At 45.4% G+C, this 21,107-nt stretch overlaps 1 protein-coding gene across 1 annotated transcript in view; it reads right to left on the minus strand.

Annotated features, from left to right (window-relative positions):
* The window catches only part of ITPR1 (inositol 1,4,5-trisphosphate receptor type 1), a 318,686-nt gene that overhangs the window by 146,278 nt on the left and 151,301 nt on the right, over positions 1–21,107 (minus strand). The window contains exons 17-29 of the mRNA XM_082847216.1: positions 19,461–19,633; positions 17,486–17,605; positions 16,287–16,481; positions 13,950–14,201; positions 13,283–13,424; positions 12,402–12,555; positions 11,179–11,366; positions 7,305–7,443; positions 6,737–6,795; positions 4,110–4,271; positions 3,851–4,021; positions 3,276–3,341; positions 2,191–2,328 (exon numbers count right to left, since the gene is read on the minus strand). Coding sequence (XP_082703342.1) covers positions 2,191–2,328; positions 3,276–3,341; positions 3,851–4,021; positions 4,110–4,271; positions 6,737–6,795; positions 7,305–7,443; positions 11,179–11,366; positions 12,402–12,555; positions 13,283–13,424; positions 13,950–14,201; positions 16,287–16,481; positions 17,486–17,605; positions 19,461–19,633 — 1,959 coding nt within the window. The remainder of the gene's footprint in view (positions 1–2,190; positions 2,329–3,275; positions 3,342–3,850; positions 4,022–4,109; positions 4,272–6,736; positions 6,796–7,304; positions 7,444–11,178; positions 11,367–12,401; positions 12,556–13,282; positions 13,425–13,949; positions 14,202–16,286; positions 16,482–17,485; positions 17,606–19,460; positions 19,634–21,107) is intronic.

Here is a 21,107-nt window from a genome sequence, read left to right on the forward strand (position 1 = left end):
ATGAGAAAATTCATGTCAAGGGCTTAGACAGTAATGACTCAGTAAACGTTAGCTATTGGTACTGGTCTAGAATGAGTGTCAGCAAATTTTTTTCTTAGCGGTCCAGATACGTACTTTAAGGCTTTATGGGTCAAAAAGCAACACGGAAGACATTACGCACGAACTTATATAACCCCTGAAAATTTAACTATTCAAAAACGTAGCAACCAGTCTTATCTCATATGCTGTATAAAAACAGGTGGTGGGCTGGAAGTGATCCATGTCTGCAGTTTGCCCACCCTGGTCTAGACAACAGCCCTGTGAGCAAACAGAAGACGTCTGCCGAGAACGCTGACGAAAGGAATCCGAGCTGTCAGTGAGACAATCGAACAAAGCAGGAGACTTAAAAGGACACTGTTAGCAAGTCTCAGAACAACAGAACGCGTATTACATTTGTCTCCCATTTACAGAGAGAGGGGCAAAGCTTCTAGCTCTAAGAAACAAGAGGGTTTTGGACAGACACCGCAGCAACCTTGAACCACTCTGCATTCTTCCTCTTCTTCAGCTAAGAAAGGAATCTGCTGGTGCACAAGCTGACTGAAAAGCTTCTGGCCTTCGAAGCAGACTTCTACAGGGCAAACAAGCAAACTCATAAAGACATAACAAGAGGTTAGCTGTTGGTAGGCATCCCTCCACTGTTCTCACACACTAGGGTGACTGTACCCATCCAAAAACCAGACAAATTACACACACACACACACACACACACACACACACACAATCTTCTGCCTTTGAGCCACCAATTCCAACCGAATCTGGTTCCTATAGATCGATTCAACACTGCTCTGTAAATGAACGTCTCTCGTTAGGGAAACGTTATTATGAGGCAAAGCCGAGGCCAGCAAACTCCCTCCTCACATTCTTTTACACAGAGGGAGGGAAATCCACCTGCTCTTTCTAGTCCAAATGTCAGCCACATTCGGACGACACCCATACCTGTCTACATTAATTCCACCGTAGTTAAGCACCTGACCTACTGGAGGGATTGAACTTGTGCTTTACTGGCGGCTGGTGAAAGGCCTGACGCATCTGATTCACACAGGCACCGTGACTGAGGAGGAAGCCTTGGCAGGGAACTTCCTGAAGTGCAGGGCAGGAGGTAAAGGTGTGTTACCTACAAAGGTGAGGTACAGGTAAGGTGGAAGGCACAGAGGTCCAAGGCCCGGGCTCCACAGGTGAGCGGGACTGACTCTGCGAGGTGCAGCTGGGCCTTCCAGGCAAGTTACTAAACCTCTCTGGCCTCAGTTTTCTCATTTAAAATGGGGCTTCTAATAGTACCACCTATCTCATCTGGGTGTCCTGAGGGTTAAATGAGCAAATGACGTAAAGGCCTCAGCACAGTGCCTGGCTCCCTGCAAGCACTAGGCAGTGAACCTTCTTCAGGCGACTCTTCACTAGCGAGTCTCTGGGAGCCACTGGCAAACCCAAGAGACCGGCGTCTATGCCTTTGGACTCTTAACTTCCCCTAGCCTCAGTCTCCTCATCTATCACGTGGCAACACCAAGATCACCATACTGAGTTTTAGAAGCTTGAATGAATGCTTCTGAAAGTGCCCTGTCAGGCCACACGGATGCAAATGTTATCCTCCTTCCCTCAATCCCATCACTAGTAATGCCAAACGCTAACATGAAAAATGGGAGACGCAGGGTAACGGCTAGCAACAGACCAGAAGACTTAGAGCCAAGCAGTATCTGATAGATCCAGCTCAACCAGCTGCCAGCATATGAGTGAGGACCTCGAGTGGGCGAGTCCCACGTCCCCACATGCATTTAGTAACTTGTAGCGCTTACATGCCTGAGTAACACTGCAGACGAAACTGTACAGCACAAGCCCATGTGCACAGACAGCTCTGTCATCAGGACTTTGTGTTCAGACCAAGCTGCCCCCATCCAGCATGGTATGGGAGTAAGGAGAGAATACACAGACTGCTCCTTCTTTATAGAATCTTCCAAGTGGAGGGAGGTTATGGGTGGTTTTGCTTCCTTGTTAGGATGCTCTGTTTGTTTCAATATAAATTACCGAAGACGGCTTTATAGTGACAATCGTCACATCAGCTTCATTTCTTCACCGACCGCTCCCAAGTGCAAAGGGTTTGGGGAAACCCAGGAACCCGCCCCCCATGGGGCGGCAGCCGTGGATGTGGACGCCCACCTTCTCGTAGGGGATCTGCAGCAGCTCCAGCACCACGGCATGGGCGCCCATGTTCCGGAGCAGGCGTTGCTGTTGCTTCCTGCTCTTCCTCACAGAGGCGCCCTCTTGGACACAGAGTTTGCTGAGTCGAATCAAAATCTGGTACAAAGAAAGAATCAAAGTTTCTCCTCTGACCCCCATCTCAGTTCCGAGGACCTTACCTACAGCCTACTGACTACAGTTCATGATACCTCACTGTATACTTGGAATTTGCTAAGGGAGTAGATCTTAAGCATTCTTACCTCCCCCCACTGGCTCCCCCCAAAAACCTAACTATGTGACTGATGGATGTTTAATTAACTTGACTGGGGTAATCATTTCACAGTGCATATGTGTATCAAATCATCACTTTGTCAAGTATATTATAATTTTGTCAATTATACCTCAAAGTTGGAAAAAAAATTTTGTTAAGAAAAAAGAAATCAATCTCAGAAAACTAGGAAGTGTAGTTGGAAAAAAGATTGCAGGGGGCGGTGTGAACAGGAAGGCAAAAGGATCACAATATATTAAGAACATAAAACGAGGGAAACTCCTCTAACTTGTAGTATCCCTATTGATTGTATTAAACCAAATCCACATATGGCTAAGAACAAGTCTTCCAAAATAACCAATGGATTACGGCTCCATCAGCAAGTGGGATGGTTTCAGATCTCCTAAAATGATATGACTCAGCATCACTGCCAAGGACTTGGGAAGAATTTGCTCTAGGGTAAAAAACACCAAGCGCCAACCTCCCAACTTTGAACTAGCCTGTGCAAAGATTCCTAAAGAGACATGGTCCTCATTGGTGGGCACTACGTGTCAGCCGCTGAGGCAAGTCCTTGACAATTTCACCACTTAACTCTTCCTTCAACTGTAAACCTTCAGAAGTGTAGGTGCTGGAGGCACCTATACAAGGTGAGGAGACTGAAGACACACAAACAATAAGTGGCAGAGCTGGATCTGAACCAAGACCTGACACTAAAACCCAGGCACTTCACCTCAGAGGTTTACTTTCTCCCTGTTCCACTTTCCATGAAGGGAAAAGCTCACAAGGGAGCACTTACCTCTTTGACCACCCTGTAGTTGTAGCTACTGGTGCTCTCATGCTTCTGGGACTTGTTGTTCCCCTCCTAGGAACCAAGATGAACATGAGTGCGGTTTGTACAACTCTTAGGTTCCTGTCTGTTTGTTAGCATTAGCATCACAATTTAGGAAAGAACAGGAGTTTTGCAGTGTTTTCTAGCTGTCATGCGGGGTTTGTGCCTGTCATTCACTTGCTCACAACTCAGCTCCCCTCGGATGGGAGAGGATGCAGATTATTGCACTGATGGGGGAGAATATGATGGTCCAGGCATGGCTGGAGAACAGGTTCTTTCCCAAGTGCGTCTGCAAGGGACACCTGGAGCTAGTTCACTCAAAGTCTGTTCTACATGGGCCATGGTGGCACGAGAGATGACGCTGAACTTGTATTTGTAGCTCACTTCCTGGAAGAATGGCTGTCACCCTGTTAACAAGCAGACCTCTTGAGAATCAAGCCCATCCTATAATCTGCATTTTTATCTAAAACCAGAGGAGGACGTTTACTTGTTCTGAGGACCCCATCCATCTCCTCCTGCAGCGTAACTTGTGTGTCACCCACCTCTGTTTTCTTATGTTCGTTTTCACCAGATGCACCGTCCATGGCCTCGTCGGGGCCCTGCCCTTTGTACACCCAAAGCTCTGACTTCTCCACGATGGATCGCAGTTGGTCCAAGTCTTGTTTGATCTGTTTGTAGTTGTCGACATCTTGGCTGGTAACAAGCAGTTGAACCTGAACGAATGCAATTCATTAGTGACTCACAACAGACTCTCAGACACAACGCCAACAACACACACACACACACAGCAACCCGACCTACCTGTTTGAAGGCCTGCAGGACCTCCTGCCTCTGACTGAAGTGCCGAAAGAGGAGCTGCAGGGCCCCTGACACCAGGGGTGGGTAGTCGTGCATCGTCAAATGCAGCAGGACCCGCAGGAAGGTTCTGCCGCCGTGGTCGTCCAGGTCCAGTGGCGTGTTCTCCTCACTGAGGGGAAAGGCCAAATGAGCCAAGACGCCCTCTCCCATGCCCTTGGGCCCAGACACACCTCACCTAGTGAGATTCCTAACTCTGTATCCCCCCTCAGCCGACCTGGCTTTTCATTGCCTCACTTAACAACACACAACCTTATTTGCTCTTCAAATATATTCTGAGGTGAGGGGGCAGTTAAGCTGTCCCAACTGGGGACTTCCCTGGTGGTGCAGTGGTTAAGAATCCGCCTGCCAATGCAGGGGACATGGGTTCGATCCTTGGACTGGGAAGATCCCACATGCCGCGGAGCAACTAAGCCCGTGCGCCACAACTACTGAGCCTGCGCTCTAGAGCCCGCGAGCCACAGCTACTGAGCCAGCGTGCCACAACTACTGAAGCCAGCACGCCTAGAGCCTGTGCTCCGCAACAAGAGAAGCCACCGCGATGAGAAGCCTGCACACCGCAACGAAGAGCAGTCCCCGCTCGCCGCAACTAGAGAAAGCCTGCGGGCGGCAACGAACACCCAATGCAGCCAAAAATAAATAAATTTAAAATAAATTAAAAAAAAATAAGATGTCACAACTGTCTAATTTTTAATCAAAGTCCCCACCTTCCCACAGTGACAGGCCTGGCTTTGCAACCAGATTCCCAACTGGCGTTCTGCTGGGCTCCACCTGTGGTTTGAGAGCTGCACACAGCTGTGTTTCTCCCGAGTTGCTAGTTTATTTTTTATTTAAGATGCCCTAATTCAGCACCTAGCAAACCCTCTGTGGTGAAGGATGAGCTTTTTTTATGTCTAGTCTGTAGCCAACTGCTGTCTTGGTCTGTACCATGTCCACTGATGGTGCACCTGGATGCGGTCACAGTGTCCAACTGTCATCAAAGTGCCCAAAGGCTCACTTATCTAAACTGGTAGCAAGCGCTTTGGTCCCACAGACCCCGCTTTGCAGAGTGTTGCCGTGAATCACCCCAACTCAGTGTTCCTCCAACTGGGGTTCATCAGTATATTATCAGGGGTTCTCTCAGTATCTACGGTAACTTGATTGTGTGTTACTGATACAAGTAAAAATGCAATAAGCACGTGCCGGAGCAAACGGCAGGCCACCTCGAACCTGAGCGCTGCCACTCAATTTTTGTGTCGGTGCCCAATTTGTATTTCCAGTCAAATGAAGGCCGAATGCTGGGACCTCTGTGGCTGCAGACAGATGGGACTCAGTGCGTAAATCCTCTGCTCGTGCTATGTGCTCCAAAAAAGGTGTGAAGAAGCTTTCACTGCTGTTCAATATCAGGAAAGTGGTGGGAGAGCTGAGACACCACCCAGCAGACGGAAATGACATCACGTTAAACACAAAGCCCCCGAGTTTCAGAAGAGCAACCTCTTCCATAGAGTAAGTGCTGCTGCTAAGTCAATGTCACAGGTTTTACACTAAGCACTGCGGTGGACTGCTAACATCGGTGGCCCCTCTGTGGTCTAAACACTCTTGTATACGTCCCTCCCACACCGATGCTGGGCTCGGCCGGGCGATTTGCTCAGACCAACAGGACGTTAGGAACATGATGCAAGCAGAGGCTTGCTTAGTGCTTGCACACTGTTGGTCTCTACACTTAGAGCCAGTCACCCAGCTATGCAGAAGCCCAAGATACTCGTGTGCAGAGAGAGACAAGTCCCAGCCTTACTGACACCTCCACCAAAGAGCCAGAAACGCGAGAAGAGCAACACGGATGTGCCAGCCCCAGTCACAGCTACCACAGCTGCACGACAGACCCAACAGTGACCCACAGAAGAATCATCCAGCTGAGCCCGTCAACCCACAGAACTGTGAGAGGCAATAAAATGACTGTTGTTTTAATCCATTACGTTTCGAGAGCAGGTTATTAATTACATGGCAATAGGTAACTCAACCAAGTGTGCATATTCTAAGAGTTATGCATAGAGGGTGTTTATACCAAGTTTGCCGGTGTTTGAGGCTTATAGGTATTTGAGTCTCGTAACAATGTTTTGAGTCAACACTGCGCAATCTCATCTTTTAGAAAGGGGTTCATACCTTAATCTCATGTTAGGGACAATGAAAGAACAGTATAGGTGTCTGTGTCCTTTTCATCGTTGCTTGGCTTCTAAAGGGCTCGGGGGTGACTGCAGCCCATTAGCAGCAATGACCTTGCTACACTCACTCTGTTTCGAGCGCCCCCTTTCTTTCAACTCTATTTCCTCACCATTTAAAAAAGTTTTGTAATGTGTATACTTTGGGAAACCTCCGTCAATTCTTTCTGTTGTAAGCAGGAAACACACACACACATGAAGCCAACTAAGATCACTCTGACTGAGTACTGAGAGTTATAAAGAGAGAGCAGTCAAACAGCCTAAACCCAGAGACTAAACGTTTCCTAGAACAGTAAAGGAGAAGCCTTTGAGAGCTAGAAAAGAGAGGCCTCCCCCATCTTAGAACCACCTACAAAACAGAAACTGAAAATATACTTTCCTTCCTCCAAAGATGCCTTCGGCTTGCTCTTCAATGTGTTCGAAATCAAGAGCACCTGAAAAGTCAGAGAACAGAACTTCAGGTGCAGGAAGGGGTGGAAACGTGCCGCTCGTGAACTCCCCCCAAAACAGGCTCGCCCCTGCCCCTCAGGCCTTGATAGGTGGGGTTATTCCTACCACCACCCTTCTCCGTATCCATCACCACTATTTCCTGGGCAGGAAAAAGCATCCACCATGGGTAAAAGTTGGTAGTGGACAGTAAATTTTCTTGGGAGAGTTTTGTTTTTGTTTTCTGGTATTTCACCATAACACTAGAGCCCTCAGCTGTCTTATGACTAAGACACTCCAAGATGGAAGGAAGTAAGATCTATCCCAGAAGCCATCTGGGCGCTTTCAATTATTCCCCTGACCCAAAAGGGTAACTCCCAGGGTCTCATTCTAAAATGCAGTCATCTTCAAAAACGTTCACATATTACCCCTGTTCTAGAACATACTCTTTGGACTTCCAGTTTTTATTAGACCCAGGCCCCATTTTATGGTGGAACCCCATTCTGGCATCACTAACCTGGTACATTACTTGGTCCCTCTTGGCTGCTGGTTCCGGAGGATGTTTCCGAAGTCTGGGAATTGCTTTCATCAAACTCCCGCTTAAATATACACAGGAGGCAGGAGATCCTATAATCCAGCCTCACATTCAAAATAAACTAAAGATTCAAGTGGAAATGGAAACAGATTGGTTACATTAGCAGACCACCTGGAACATTCTGCCACGCCACCGCGCTCTGGCTGGGCCTGGCGTCTGCTGCATCCATTACCTTAAACGCTACGTGAGCCAGATATTTGGCTTAGATTTCAAACAGTCACTTTAACAAAAGACTTCTAGGACTATATCAAGTTTGCCCACAGCACCTTAGCTTCTAGGGTAAACTCCAGCGTCCCGGCAATTAATTTAATGCTCAGGACAATAAATCACTCACTCTCCACTCCATCCTCTATAAAACATTGCTTTAGTTCAGCAAGTACTGAATGCCAACTCTGGGCCTTAAGAAGGGTGAAGTTGGCTGCTTTTAAAAGAACTGACAGAGAAAAATGTGTTTTCAGTACTGAAAATTACTTTGGTTCTTATTTTCTATTACTGATTGTTTTCTTTGATGTAGATACAATCCCTTGGGCTCCCTCTTCTTTCACTCCCTGTATTCCCTCCTCCCAGTTCACTCCAACAGAAAGTCACTTTTTCCATGTTTGTGGCTGGAGCCAAAATGAAAGATCAAGCATCTGGCACTGTTTAAGGGCCTTACCGACATTCTCCCTTCCGTGCTCTCCTTATCTCTGCCTGGCCCTCCTGGCGACCTTACCCAGTGCCAGGGCTGTCACCTCTCCTGGATTGAAACAGATCCTTGGCTTATCTTCCAAGCTCTTGGTCCACGTTTCCCACTGACTGCTGGACATCCCCTTTGGTGTTTTCCCAGAGTCTCAAACCCAGTATTGTACCAAACTAACAGTGTCCATTCTGCCTGGGTTCTCCCACCCTCAGTCAACCTCAGGACCACCAACTCTTCCCTCCTTGATACACACATCTCATCAGTGACTAAGCCCTGCTGGTTCTACCTCTGCCACTCTCCACGGATCTCTCTCCCGCCGTCGTTTACCCCCACTCACAGCCTCTATCTCCCTCCTCGGCCATTACAGAAACAAGTTTACCAGATCCACATCTCAAAGGTGCTTATTCTTAGGTTAGCTCCCTGCTTGAAAAAGTTCAAAGGCTCCCCACAGAGTAAAGTCCTAATACTTCAGGCACCCAGAGCTCCCTAGAGCATAGCGCAGTCCGCCTTTCCAACCTCATTTCTGATAACTTCCCTTCAGCACACTCCACGTCCCTGCCCAAGGAGAACAACTTACGGACCCATGCGTCATGATGCCCTGGTTCAACCTGCTCCATCCACCCAAGAACGTCCCCTTGTTTCTATACATAACCCGGCCTAAAGCCTCCAAGAAAACCTTACCTCCTCTGGTCCTTACTAATTGGGATCACATGACCTACCCGTATCTCGGGACAACATTTTTCTCACGGTTTTATTTCCATGTACACACAGCTTCATCACACCTTATCTTCCCGTTAGACTATAAACCCCCTGTAGACACAGCCTGTGTCCAAATCATCTGTGCATTCCTCACAGAGCCCAGCAAAGTGCCTTGCATATGGTAAGGGATCAGTAAGTATTTGCTGAAAGAATGAATCCATCAACCAAATGTTCTCAGATTACTACAGTGAGTAGACCTCAAGATGTAACCAAGCTTCACACCGCATCGATTCTGATCAACATGCACGATATTCACATACTTGGGACCTGTAAGCCATGGCCTAAGAAATCCTTGAAATCCTTCTCTATCTTTGGTCAGACATAAATTTAAGGAGTTTTCTTCTTTATTTAAATCACTCTTTATTGCCTTCAGTAATTATTCTGAGGAGTCCCAGGGATGTTTTCAAACCATTAGTTAACTGTGATTTCAGAATCGAAAAAAAAATCCTCAAATCTGTAAACATTTACAGTTCTCTACTCCATGTTCCGGGGTTGAGATTAGACAGTGCGGGATGAAAGAGAAAGGTGATAACAGTATTCCTGTCATGAAGGAACAGCTGGTTTCGTTAATGAATAAAAAATTACCAAGGAGCAGAAAGAGGAAACGCACCCTGTTGGCAGGCTGGGAGGTTCTCACATGGAAGATCACGCACGGCCTCTCCAGTAGACTGGCTCCCACCCCCTCTTGCCTATGCCAGGACTTTGCTCCTACAATTATCCTCTGTCCCCTTCATCAGTAAGTCTTCCCTCTCTACATGATCACTCCCATTCAGCATACAACCTTGCTGACATCTCCCAACTTAAATAGTACCAATAATCACCCTGCAGCCACCTTCCCACTTTCCTCTGTTCATCTTTACAGCAAATCCACCCAAGAGGTTGTATGTATTGACTCCCCACTTCACCTTCTCCCATTCTCTCTTGAACCTGACCTGTTCCCAGACTTGTCAAGTATGCTACCACCTCAGGTCTTTGCCTTTATTGTTCCCTCTTGGAGTCCCGGAGACTGTTTTCCGAGATACCCACATACTAGCTCCCTCACTGCATTCAGGTCTCTGATCACGTAACCTTAATGGGGAGACCTTCTCTGACAACTCCATCAAAAACAGTACCCGTGGCCTTTACCCCCAGTGGCCTCCAAACCATCTTGACTCTCTTTTATATTTTAACATCCTTCGTATATACATTTTTATATATCTATGCCTCCTATCAAAATGTAAGCAGGAATGATTCTGTTCATTGCTGGATCGTCAGTGCTTAAAAGTACTCGGCATGCTCTGACAAGTACAGGCTTCTGGTAACTGACTGTACTGCTGAACTGAATGAACAAGCATTTTCAGAACGCTAATGGAAAACTGATGAACTCATAAAAGTGCTAACAAAAGATCAAGATGAAAAAAAAGCTAATTACACGGGATTGAGTGAACTGCTGAGGATGATTATAATTTTTGTGACTTTTTGTTTGAATTAAAAAAAAAATCCCACAAGGACTCAGAGGCAAAAAATATACAAATCAATTTTCACTGCATAGTAACTGTTACGGTGGAGGATTACTGGACTGAATGTCAATATCATGACATAGTACGAGTGTGTTTCATGTTTGGTAATTGCAATCATTGTTGCTTTTGTTGTGATCATCCACTTACAATGCTTGGTGTCAGTTTATTTATCTCTTGTAAAAACAAAATACAGTGTGTGTGTGTGTGTGAAAAAAAGATTAAATGAGATAATGCATGTGAAAAAAAAGTATTAGAAACAAATATGCTTTATTCTCATTGTTAACTGAAATGGTAGATGATGTTTAAATTGTATAGTTATAATTAATTTGTAATGTGGTACTCAAAATTTAAACGAATATAACCCTCTCACAGTAACACTGTTAGAGGGAAAAGAAAAAAAAAAACTACTCGGCATGGAATCAGTCTCTATAAATGTCTGTTGAATGAAAGAATGAATGAATAAGGGAGGGAGGAAGGGAAGGATTATGGGAGGAGTTACAAACTTAATGGAACCTTGAATGAGTTATGAACAAAAAACAGGGAATTCAGCTATGTATAGAAGTGTAAGTGAGTTAATTCTAAGTGGGTGAAGACAGAGACCAATGACTAGGGAAACGTAAGGTAACTGCAGAAAGTGTGGCATGGTTGGAGGAACAGGGCATGCTGGGGAGGGACAGGAGATGACAGCACAGGGAGCAGAGGGCCAATTCAGAAACAGCACTTGAGGCTGAGCTAAGACTCTGCCTCCACTCTCTTCCCAGAAAGCCTAGGGCTCCATAAAAGCAGGGACACTGGATGCAGATGGTCCCCTGGGAAGCACACTCCCGCCCACCCTGCACCCGCCCCGGCCCACGGTTACCTGGAGTATTTCAATGATCTTCAACTTGGTGTCCATCACCATGATGTCCTCCTTCTCCGGCTCTGCCTGCTTCACGTTGCCCTCAGGGGCGGTGGCCGTGGGAGTCATGGGCAGGAAGCCTCCTCCCCGGAGCACCACCTGGGTCATCAGCTCTCCAACCCCATGGATGGACCGCATCACGTTACTACCTAAGAAGGGCCAGGACAAACCTTGGTCATGACATCCCTGGTGTGCGCTCTGGGCACCTGGCCAGGGGCAGAGGCTCTTCGGGACAAATCACTTAACATGTCTCTATTCCAGTATATTCTAAGAGCCTGGGAACCTGAAACGGTTAACAACCATCAGAAATGCAGGGCTTCAAGGAGTAGGGGAAAGAGTATGGAGCATTTATGTATGTTAATTCACCTGCCGAATTTTATTGGTCACCTACTACATGCTTGTTGCTGTGCACAGAACTAGGGATGCAGGAGCTAACAAGACACACATCTGGTGCCGCTACCAAAAGCCACTTGATCTTGAATATATTACGCTACCTCTGAGGGTCAGTTTCTTCCACTATAAAATGAGAATAACGGAGCCCAACTGACAGAGATTACGTGGCAAAACGTATGCCAATGACTGAGCAAGCACAGCCCCTAACAGATAGAGGACGTAAGTAGACGTACTTTTTCTATTCTAGCTGTAGAGACCAGTTCAGCAATAATCCACACTTGAGTACCTAGTGTGTGTCTACTACGACCCTAAAACAGAGGGGGAAGAAAACCATATAAGGCAGATTTTCCTATTTACAAATTGGAAATAGGATACCTAGACACAGTCTGGATCTCACGTACTCATATACTAATATAAACCTCTGAGGACCTCATGACACATCAAGAACAATGACACGTATTTTTAAGACATAAGCATTAGGCAAGCGTTGGGCAACTTACAAATGTTGCGGTGAAATGTACAGACTCATATATATAACTATAAAAATACAATAAAGTGTTAACAATCACTGACTCTAAGTCGTGGGTCTACAGGTGTCCACTGTACTATTCTTGCCGCCTTTATTTATATCTGAAAATGTTCATAATGAAAAGTTGAGGAGAAAAGGACAAAGAAGGGACGCGTCATCACACAGTAGGTATGAGAAGAGCAGAAGGAGAGGCCGGGCAAGCGTGTCCCGACCTATGGGCGCCATGAGACCTCCCTCCTCAGCTTCTCCATGTTATTCTCACCTTTATTCTCCTCTCCCTTTGCCATCTTGCTGATGGGGAAGATTGTGGTCACGTGCACACAGTCCAATATGGCCAGGAGGATTTTGGTTAATCGCAGGAGGTCAGAGAAGTTGTAGAAACCAAAGTATATGAGATTCCTAGCTAAGTTTACAACCTATTGTATTTAAAAAAGAGAGAGAGGAGGAACTAAATAAACAGTATCCTTCACTTGCGTTTTAGGTTGACTATTTTATAAATGACTGACTCTGACCTTCTTTACAGTAAGAGAAGGCATGTATTTCACTTGCAGTTTCTGACCAAATTTCATTTTGTTTCATAAGGAGAAAAAATAAGAAACAAAACCCTGCAAAGCTACTCATCTGCTCTGATGACTGGTTAATGAGAGACTGACCTCATCACTGGCTCTGTGCAGCTTCCCAGAGATAATACGGGGCAAGCCAAGGTATACAAATCAAGGATCCAGATAACACAGCAGTCCTTGGAAATCTAATTCCTCAAAAGGCAAAGTGTCTCAAAGAGAAACACTCAACTCAAAGGTGATAAGGATTTATGTCCCTCAAATGATTCATCTGTGACCGATCCCGAGCACAGACTGTTTCTTTCCTGTCACTTTTAATATAATGTACAGATTATACATAACGTTCTATCCTTCTTACAGGATTCAGTTCACCAGATGTATTTCTTCCAGGAGCATAACTGCCTTAAGGCAAGTGACTGGTATTCTTTCTATTTCACTCTGCAACAAAACTGAGCTGAATTCCTTTTTATTACAGAACCAGAGTATCAAGATAAAAAAAATCACCACCTGTTTTCTATTTACCCCATAGAAAAATGCTCAACACGAAGCAGACAAAACACACGATCACCGCACCGTGAGTTACCTCAAATGTAAGTTTATTTTTCTCCTTGTCAGAGAAAGGGAACCTCTGACACACCACATCTCTTAAATACTCCTCCACAAATTCCATGGTCTGAGCAAACCTCTCCTTAATTTCATCTTTGGAAGTACCACTACTATCATAGCTAAAAGGAAAGGAGAAAGAAATCAAATGTCAAGTTCTGACCAGCGAGGCCTTCCCTGTTTGCTGAGCCCCCAGAGCTAACACCATCCACCCCAACGCTTCCCATCCTCCTGTCCCTGCTTTACGTTTCCCTCCTCAGCACCCACCACACCGAGGTATACATTTTAGTCCTTTATCTTGGTTACTGTCTGTCTTGCCCCACTAGTGTACACACAGTTTTCTTGTTTGTTGCCAGATAGATTCCTTGCGCCTGGCATGCGGGAGACACTTAAACATTTGTTGAATAAAAGAGATATAAAAGGACAATCATGCCATCTTTTACATTCTTGAGGAAACAAATAACATTTGCCACCCTTAATTATATCTTAAGCTTAAAGAAAAAATGACTTTATCTTTCCTCTCTGATTTAACCAGACTTATTAACCTGACCATAAGTGGTTTGTCTTCCGCTACATAGAACACTATAACTAAGAAGTTTTAAAGCAACATGAATGAGGTCTTAACAGGGTGAAGGAGCCAGGCTCACTCATCAATGGCGATCTCGGAGGGAATCTCGGACCAGAGGCGGGCGTATTTCACGGGAGTGACTTGCTCCTGTGGGTCTCGGTCCACATGCATGTGGAGCATGAGACGGCAGAAGGACGCCCGCAGGTCATAGGGCAGGTTCTCATCAGACATGCAGCGGAGAATGAGATCCACGTCCAGCTGGCCTGAGATTTCGTTGATGGCGAGGTACTGGCGGTCCAGGCACATCCTCGCAAAGAGGTTCAGCTGGTACCTGGAGAAAAGGAAAGTTACACAGGGCTCACTCTCATGGAAACACACAGCAGGAGAGTCGCGGGGGGCCCCAACTCTCATAGGAGTGACAGGTGGCCACGGGAACTTACACATCAACACTCTTCACTTGCTTGTGTATACAAACTCTGGCTTCTGTACCCAGCGGAAAAAGGAACAGTTCAAGCCACGCCAACAGTCACATGTGCCTACCCTGCTGCGTGGGAATAATTTCATGGCTAGTTGATGCCGTTTTGCCCTTGTTTATTTTATAAAATGGTGGGGGGGAAGCATTAGGCTGAAAACGGTTGCCTGTTTCTTTAGTTCTGCTTTTATGCAGCACATGAAAGACAGCATAGGAAATGGTAAAGGTTTCAGACCCTTACTGAGTCTGCTTAGAAATTTTATGATACTTTCAGGGTCTTATCCCATAGAGCTCTCCCCTTTGACTTCTACATACATGTGAAAAACATGGTAGAAGAAATAGGGGGCTCCTCAAAATGTTAGTTTCTTCCTCACCTAATTACATACGATCTCTGTTAACTTCCAAATCTGACCACTGAAACACTCTTCCTCATTCACTGTCAGCGGAAGACATAGCAAACATTAAAAGAGTAACCATTCCCATAATGTGAAATAAGAAAGCCATGAGGTTCCACAGTGGCAAATTCCAGCTTCTGACTTTAAAACCCTACTTATTACCAATAATCATGAGTTGGAAATATTCTCAACCGCACTAGATATCAGTGAAATGAGGATTAACCTATGTTCTATTTCATGCTCGTAAGATTAACAAAAATTTAAAAAGCATCACAGTATTCAGAGATAGCAAAGACAAAGGGAAACAGAAGTTCTCTTTTGGTGGGAATGTACACCAAAATAGCCAATTTAGGATTGGTTGGTCAGTTTAAAATATGCATACCCCCCAATCTCGTAATTCCCTGGTATAGAATGGAAACTCCTACACATATGCACAAATTTGAACAAGGATATTTCCCGACATGAAAAACTAAATTGTGGCATACGCTGAATATCAAAGAGCAATGAAAATGTGGCACGGTAATAAAATGGAATAGCATTCAGCAGTCGAAATGAAAGAAATGGACCTACCACCATTAGCATGAATCCACTTCAGAAACAATATGAAAAAATAAGGCAGATTTCAGAACGGAACTCAGACTCTGGAACCATTTATATAAAATTTTAAGAATCAACAAAATACTATGTATTATTTATGAATGTACAGAAATGTAAAATATAAACACACAAAGAGTGTGGAAGGTCACACACCATCTGCATGAATGGAGAGAAAGAATACAGGAGGTAACAAAGGGCATTGTAATTGAAAAGTTTTATTTATTTCTATTAAAAAATGCTGTAAGCACTTCCTCATCTTTCCTTCCCTCTTCTTTTATTTTAAAAGTATTTATTGAGTCAGCAGGTCTCAGAGCTGGGACCGAGGTGACGCTGGGATGGAGGAGGTGACCGGCAGTGATGCAGACTGAGCAACACAGCGCGGACAGTGCCAGCCAGGTTCTCGCTGTCAGAGGAACGAGTTATGAATACAAAAGGGTGAAGGCTAGAATAACGCTACAGTGTTGGAACAGAATCGGAAGTACTGATGTGAACTCATGATTTTTATTACATTTATATAGGTCGATATAGAAATAGATATGTGTGTGTCTACGTGGACAAACAGATGTGTGTACAGACACACACATTTCCTAGCTCTGTCCGTGAAAGTTCTATGACGTTGTAACTATTGTCTCTATTTTACAGATGAAGAAACTAGGGCATAAAGAGGTGAATAACTTGACCAAAGTCAAAAAGCTACTATGTAGAGAGGTGACCCCGCAGCCTGACTCTTAACTACTACAAAATATATCCGTGTCATGTGCCGCGCTATGTAGGGATCAACTGTAACTGGGGGCTGATGCAAACACTCAGCCTTCTTTTGACAGAGCCACACCCAGATAGCAACGTCCTATCTAAGTATCAATGAAACCTTACACTCTACAAACTCCTGAAGTACACATCCGTCTTTCTGACGGACTGATCTCATCAGAGGACACCCATGCCGCCCTCGCACCTGTAGTAGCTGAGGACGTCTCGGTCTTCTTTCTGCCCCTCCTTAGCATCCTGCGCCAGTTCCCTCACACTCTTACTGCGAACCTCTTTGGTGCTGTCCCTCCAAAACAGCCACACCTCTTCCTCATCCTCTCCTGCCTCCAGAGCGTTCTCTCCAGTAGAAACACCTTCAAATTCGAAACGAGAGAGTACCAACCTGGAAAATAAGAGGAGGGGGGAAACTCATTATGTCTGAAATCCTTGCTCATCAAGGATCAACTGTATTAATGCGTTGAACTCTAGCTGCACTTTCAGCACAAAGACACACACAGAAAGCCACTTTACTTCTCCCACCGGCAGAATCACAAAGAACCAAACATTAACGTCTTCATACACTTTAGCCCAGGGGTTCTCCGCCAGGGTGACTGTGTCTCCCAGGGGACATTTAGCAATGTCTGGAGACATTTTTGGTTGTCCCAACCAAATGGGAGGGGTACTGTTGGCACCTAGCAGTAGAAGCAGGGAGGCTGCTACACATCCTACAATGCAGAGGACAGAACCCACAGCAAAGAACTACGTGGCCCCGAACATCAAAAGGCCAAGGATGAGAAAGTCGGAATTAGCCCAAGCCCAAAATTAAGCTATGCATGAGAAACAAAAAAAAAATCGCTAGTTTAGAGCATAACTTAGTGTTTTTTAAATAAATTTCTTTTAAACATTGTTTTTAACATTTAAATATTACTGGCACTATGCGTCTCAGGAAAACTGCCCCCCTGCTAAAAATGAATTGCTACTATTACCAAAACTTCTGTGGACCCATGAACCCTTTTTCAACAGTGATGAGTTAACAAGCTCTTCCCTACAATGACTTAATATCAATAATGAATTACCTCCTTTAAAACTTAAAACGGATGATCATAATTAGAGAATTTTAAACTCTTAAAATTAAACCAAGGGTGTGTAAAACGTTCCCTGGTGAGCTCACATTACTGTCAAAGTAGGTGACATCACCATGCAGAGGAGCCCACACCAAAAGCAAACTTGAAAATTCCTCTGATCAAGACCTTTGCAAGAGGACGATCAATAGCCAGCCAACCTGACTTCAGAAACCAGGGAGCTGGGTTTCATCACCTATGAGCACAGACATCCACTGAGCCACACATTCTCCATCTAAATCCCGTCCTCATCTTTCTTTACCTTAAACCCGCACATCTCACTCACTTGGTCTCAATCAGAATGTCAGCGTTGGTTGGATTCAGCACAGCTTTACATATCAGTTCCTGGGTCACCGGAATGGATTTGTTCATGGACACGCAGAGATCAGAGAGGTAATCTAAGAATCTATCGAGAAAGAGAAACCAAATTAAACAGTTTCTGTACACAGAGCAGGGGCTGGGCTCTGGGAGCCTGGCTCTCCCTCAAGAGGACTGACCCAGCCTACCTTTAACACAAGTCAGAGACGCTTTGGGTTTTAGTGTCAGCATCCATGGAACACCCAGAAACCCAGACACCAGAGGGAAGGAAGGATGGATGGTTAGATAGATGGAAGGGACAGAGGGAGGGAGGGAGGAGGGAGGGAGGGAGGAGGGAGGGAGGGAGGGAGGGAGGAGGGAGGGAGGGAGGGAGGGAGGAGGGAGGAGGGAGGGAGGGAGGGAGGGAGGGAGGGAGGGAGGGAGGGAGGGAGGGAGGGATGGAGAGAGGAAGGGAGGGAGAGCAAAGAAAGAAAAGCAAAAGAGGAAGGATGGCAGTGACTGTTGTGAGGAAGAGCTGACAAGGTAAAGATGAACAGAAGGAACCACCAAGTAAGAAGTTCACATAAGGAAGACATGGTTAGGATGCAGGTACCCAGAGTGGTGAGGGGCAAGGCTCTGATGCTTGAGGCCCAAATCAGAACCCTGGTTCTGGTTCTTATCCACTACGTTCTGATATGTACTGTTATTTGGGGGGAATTACTTAACCTCACTGTGGTTCAGTTTTCTCATCGACAAAAAAGGCTGATATAGAACCTCAGAGAGTTCTTCTGAGGATTAAATGAGCTAATTCATGCAAAGTGCTTACTTAGTTCACTCACTGGCACATGAGAATGGTCCATAAAATGTTATTTTACGGGTGGGGGCAGTCATTTTTATAAGAACACTTTCAGCTCTCCAGTGTCACCATTCATGATACGCACACTGTAAACTATTTCCCACTTCACCTGAAATGGTGTGGATCTTAATTAATTAGAAGGAGAAAAAAAGAGGGAAGAGAGTGTAGGGGGAGGGGGAGATCTGTATGAATGCAACAGAATTGATAGAATTCACTAATGTAAATAAAAACACTCAAGTAACAACTATGTGTGCAAAAGACTAACTGATGATATTTGGGGGAGTTCTAACTGATCACCACGGGGTGCTATGAAGTGAATGAGTGCCCGACAGCTGTCATTTACTGTGCACCTACTAAGTGCCAGGCACTTCACATGTATTTATTCTCATTTAATTTTCGCAATGACCCACCTAGCAGATGAGGACGTTTATGCTCAAGGTAACCCAGCTGGTAAATGCTGCAGCTAGGATTCTACCCTGGTCTCATTCCCATACCAAGCTCTTTCCGCCGCTACTCATCAAAGAGCCTGTCAAAACCTGCCCAATCAAAACCCGTAGCTAGTGAGAAGCAGCCGCATAGCACAGGGAGATCAGCTCAGTGCTTTGTGACCACCTAGAGGGGTGGGATAGGGAGGGTGGGAGGGAGGGAGACGCAAGAGGGAGGGGATATGGGGATATATGTATATGTATAACTGATTCACTTTGTTACAAAGCAGAAACTAACACACCATTGTAAAGCAATTACACTCCAATAAAGATGTTAAAAAATATATATACCGGGCTTCCCTGGTGGTGCAGTGGTTGAGAGTCCGCCTGCCGATGCAGGGGACACGGGTTCGTGCCCCAGTCCGAGAAGATCCCACATGCCGCGGAGCGGCTGGGCCCGTGAGCCATGGCCGCTGAGCCTGCGCTCCGCAACGGGAGAGGCCACAACAGTGAGAGGCTCACGTACCGCAAAAAAAAAAAAAATACTAATGGTAAAAAAAAAAACCTGTCCCTAACAGCCCCAAACAAAGGAAATCCAGGAAAAAGCACCACCACGACACGCTCAGTGCCTGCATCGGAAATGCAAATACACCTTCCGCCTATCAACCCCGCCCCCGCCTCACCTGGGCTCCCTGTTCTTCCGCACCAGACTGACGAAGGTGTCGATCTCTGCCGCGGTGATGTGTTTTTCCAGGAGTTTCCGATTATTGTGGAGCAGGGCAGTGATGGTGTCTTCAGCCAGCACATCATACCCAATCTGCTTCTGCATGAAGCCAAACTGCTTGGCTATGTACTCCTTCGAAGGAAGGAAAGCGAGGTGAGGGGGGAGGACTGGAGACAATGGGATGAGGCTGGAAGTAAGGGAGGGGCAGCAGCCCCTGAGGAGCATCACCGCCCATGAGGGAAACCACAGGGGAGCATCTTTCCACAACTTTCTAATCCAGGGCAACAGCTGCAAACTCCCTCGTATCCTTTATTTTTACTAAACCTGCCACACAGATGTAATTAAGTAAAATATCCTGTATTTACAGATAGGCATTTTTATTAAGTCCACTGTATAAATTTTAATGTAGTGACTTATTTTCCGAAAGGTCAAAAGTTGTTTTTCAGCTCTGATTTTATTACTAATTGAAGAGGATTTAACTGTGCCTCACTGCTCTCTGTTGCTGAATAAACACAGTCAAGCCTACCTGGATATTTAGAACCATGCTACCCCATGGCGTTTTCCTTATCTGGGGTGAGAATACATTTTTAAAGTCAGTGGGTAGCAGAAACAAGTTAGGAATATGTAAGCCAGTCAATTATATTCGTAGAACATATGAAAACACCCCTGTCTTCTTTTTGGGATCAGACATGACATTCCATAGAAATATTTAAGAACTCCAGGAAGCCTCTTAGGAATATTTGTTTGTTGCTATTCAAAGACATCTTTCCTGCCCAAAACAGACTATCTGCTTGCTCAAAGTTCAAACGGCCCTTGAAACTCGGTATCATTTGTTTTCATTAATTCCAAAATTCTAAAAGTGGCTCAGGATGAACACAGCGGACATGGGCCACCTTTCAGCCCCCACTCCATAAGGATGCATGTTTGGGAATTCATCAGCCCCCAGGGATATACTACTGCCAGCTGGCACAGGGTCCATGCGCAACCAAGCAAGGACATCCAGAGTTGCAGCAAGAGGGACTGGTTTAGTCCCGTCACGTACGAGCAAAATGTTCTGGCACACACTACAGACTCTAACGTATCCTCATCGGAAGAGAATAAAATCACTTTGGCCCTAGTATGGTATGAGGATGGTATTCATGCACCGGAGGTAGATTTATAGCGACCATAAAACTAACAAACATAGCATCACGGGTCTGTGATGTTTTACATTTAAACAGTAGCAAAGGCAAAGTGAAAGGTTTAGGAATACTAGCTCACAAAGTTACATATAACATTTTAGAGCACTGCTTAGGATCAACTCTATGTTTATGATGACACACAAAAAACTTTAACTACAGAGAACAGTTTAAATGTAAAGGCCAGATGTAGGGGCATTCAAAGTTTAAAAACAAAACCTTTTGTAACACAAGGCAGGGATTGGAGTTCCACTTACGATAAGCATCACTCTGTGCACCTACAGTAGTTTATGGAGCGCAGGGTTTCTCAACCTCAGGGTTTATGGAGTGCATTCAAAGTTTAAAAACAAAACCTTTTGTAACACAAGGCAGGGACTGGAGTTCCACTTACGATAAGCATCACTCTGTGCACCTACAGTAGTTTATGG

This window comes from Leucopleurus acutus, assembly GCF_964270905.1.
Source record: "Leucopleurus acutus genome assembly, chromosome: 10".
NCBI classification, from domain to species: Eukaryota; Metazoa; Chordata; class Mammalia; order Artiodactyla; family Delphinidae; genus Leucopleurus; species Leucopleurus acutus.